The 1,543-nt window shown below is 36.4% G+C and overlaps 1 protein-coding gene across 1 annotated transcript; it reads left to right on the top strand.

The window, feature by feature from the left end:
• Positions 1–826: 826 nt before the first annotated feature.
• NAEGRDRAFT_54985 (uncharacterized protein) lies at positions 827–1,538 on the top strand (the record flags this gene model as incomplete). Its single annotated transcript, XM_002668003.1, has 1 exon — positions 827–1,538. A coding segment is annotated over one exon (712 nt), but the record flags the coding sequence as incomplete, so codon positions are not given.
• Between the last annotated feature and the right edge of the window lie 5 nt (positions 1,539–1,543).

The following is a 1,543-nucleotide window of genomic DNA, read 5'->3' as shown; positions in this document are numbered from 1 at the left end:
ATTGTACAAAACAAAGAATTTATTTTATTTAAGGCAAAGGATGGTTCCTTACTTGTTGGTCAATTTGTTGAGGTTAAAGAGCAAAGAGTATATTTCACCAACATCAAAAAGTGTCTCTCTTCGGTTCATCCAATTATTGGATATAGATTAATTGATTCAAACATTCATGTAACAACAGGCTATGTTGCACTAAATCAAATAATTGGTAAATGTTTGATTCATAATATTGCTGGCAAAGAAATGTTCAACCAATACTCGTTTTTCATGAATTTCCATAAAGTTAAATTTTAAAAATAGAACTTTTATTAATTTTTGGCTTTGAAGGTGTATTCAACAGCTTCCGACTACCCGCACTACCATCCGGCTGTAACCGGCTACCGGCTACACCACCAACTACATCCACTCTTAGGACCACGATTCACCAAGGCCAGAGCACAAATGGGTTTAAGTTATTAATAAGGCATCACCGAGGACATACTCACAACCTTCTCTCTTGTCTTCACAACTGCATCTGTTGCACTAATCTACAACCAGGTAACAACTAGGTAACAAACACTAAAAACACTAGTAAACTATGATAAACCACTTTAGAAAAAGGAAACACTACCAACAAAAAATCACAACTGGAAGCAGCCATCAATCTTTTCGCTACTATCACACTATTTGAAATACAATAGATCCAAATAACCAGGTTACCTCCATCCATTTTCCCAATTCTTATTGGTTGTTGTTTGTCCTGAGAAAAAGAAAATCACCAACACAACCCCCTACTTTGAATGCTTCTTTAATGCATTTAATTATTTAACCACTAATTCATATCATCATCATGTCTACATTTGAAAATACATCCAACTCTTCTACTAATATATCTGGTCAGTCAAAGAAGAGTGTATCCTCACCGACATCATCTGCTGATCAATCTCTTCGTGTTGGTACAACCACAGCAAGTAAATCACAACATGAAGAGTTTGTCCAACATCCACCACATGTACAACAAAGTTATTCTTCAACCACATCTGTAGCATCACACCATGAAGCCATGTCTACCAATAATACACATGCATATAAAAGCATGTCTCCTTCCTATGCAAGTCCAGTCCATCATGTTGGTCCTGTTGCCACTAGTACTATTACTACTAACTATCAAAATAGCTCCACAACCGATAGTTCTCAACAAGGAGCAATAAGCAACCATCGTTTATCCAATCATAGAAACTCTCCGCCAACAAGTGCATCCTTCATTTCCAGAGGCCAAACTTTTGTCCAACAAGAAAATGAATCAAACCACTTTAATAACAACACAACAAAAACATCCAACAACCAACACGTTCCTTCTTCATATCCATTGCATCATCAACATTCTAGCATGGTGAATGGTAACAGTGTTGGTGGAAACGGTACTACGACAAATCATTCTAACAACAATATGGCAAGCATTCATCACCACGATCAAGACAAGATTGCATATCATTCAAATCAAAGTATGAATAGTACTAATGCATCATACAGTATGAACACTAATTCATTTGATAACATGGGTTCG

The sequence above is a fragment of the Naegleria gruberi genome, assembly GCF_000004985.1.
Source record: "Naegleria gruberi genomic scaffold NAEGRscaffold_932, whole genome shotgun sequence".
Taxonomy (NCBI): domain Eukaryota; phylum Heterolobosea; class Eutetramitea; order Acrasida; family Naegleriidae; genus Naegleria; species Naegleria gruberi.
This window is presented reverse-complemented; position numbering and strand designations above follow the sequence as displayed.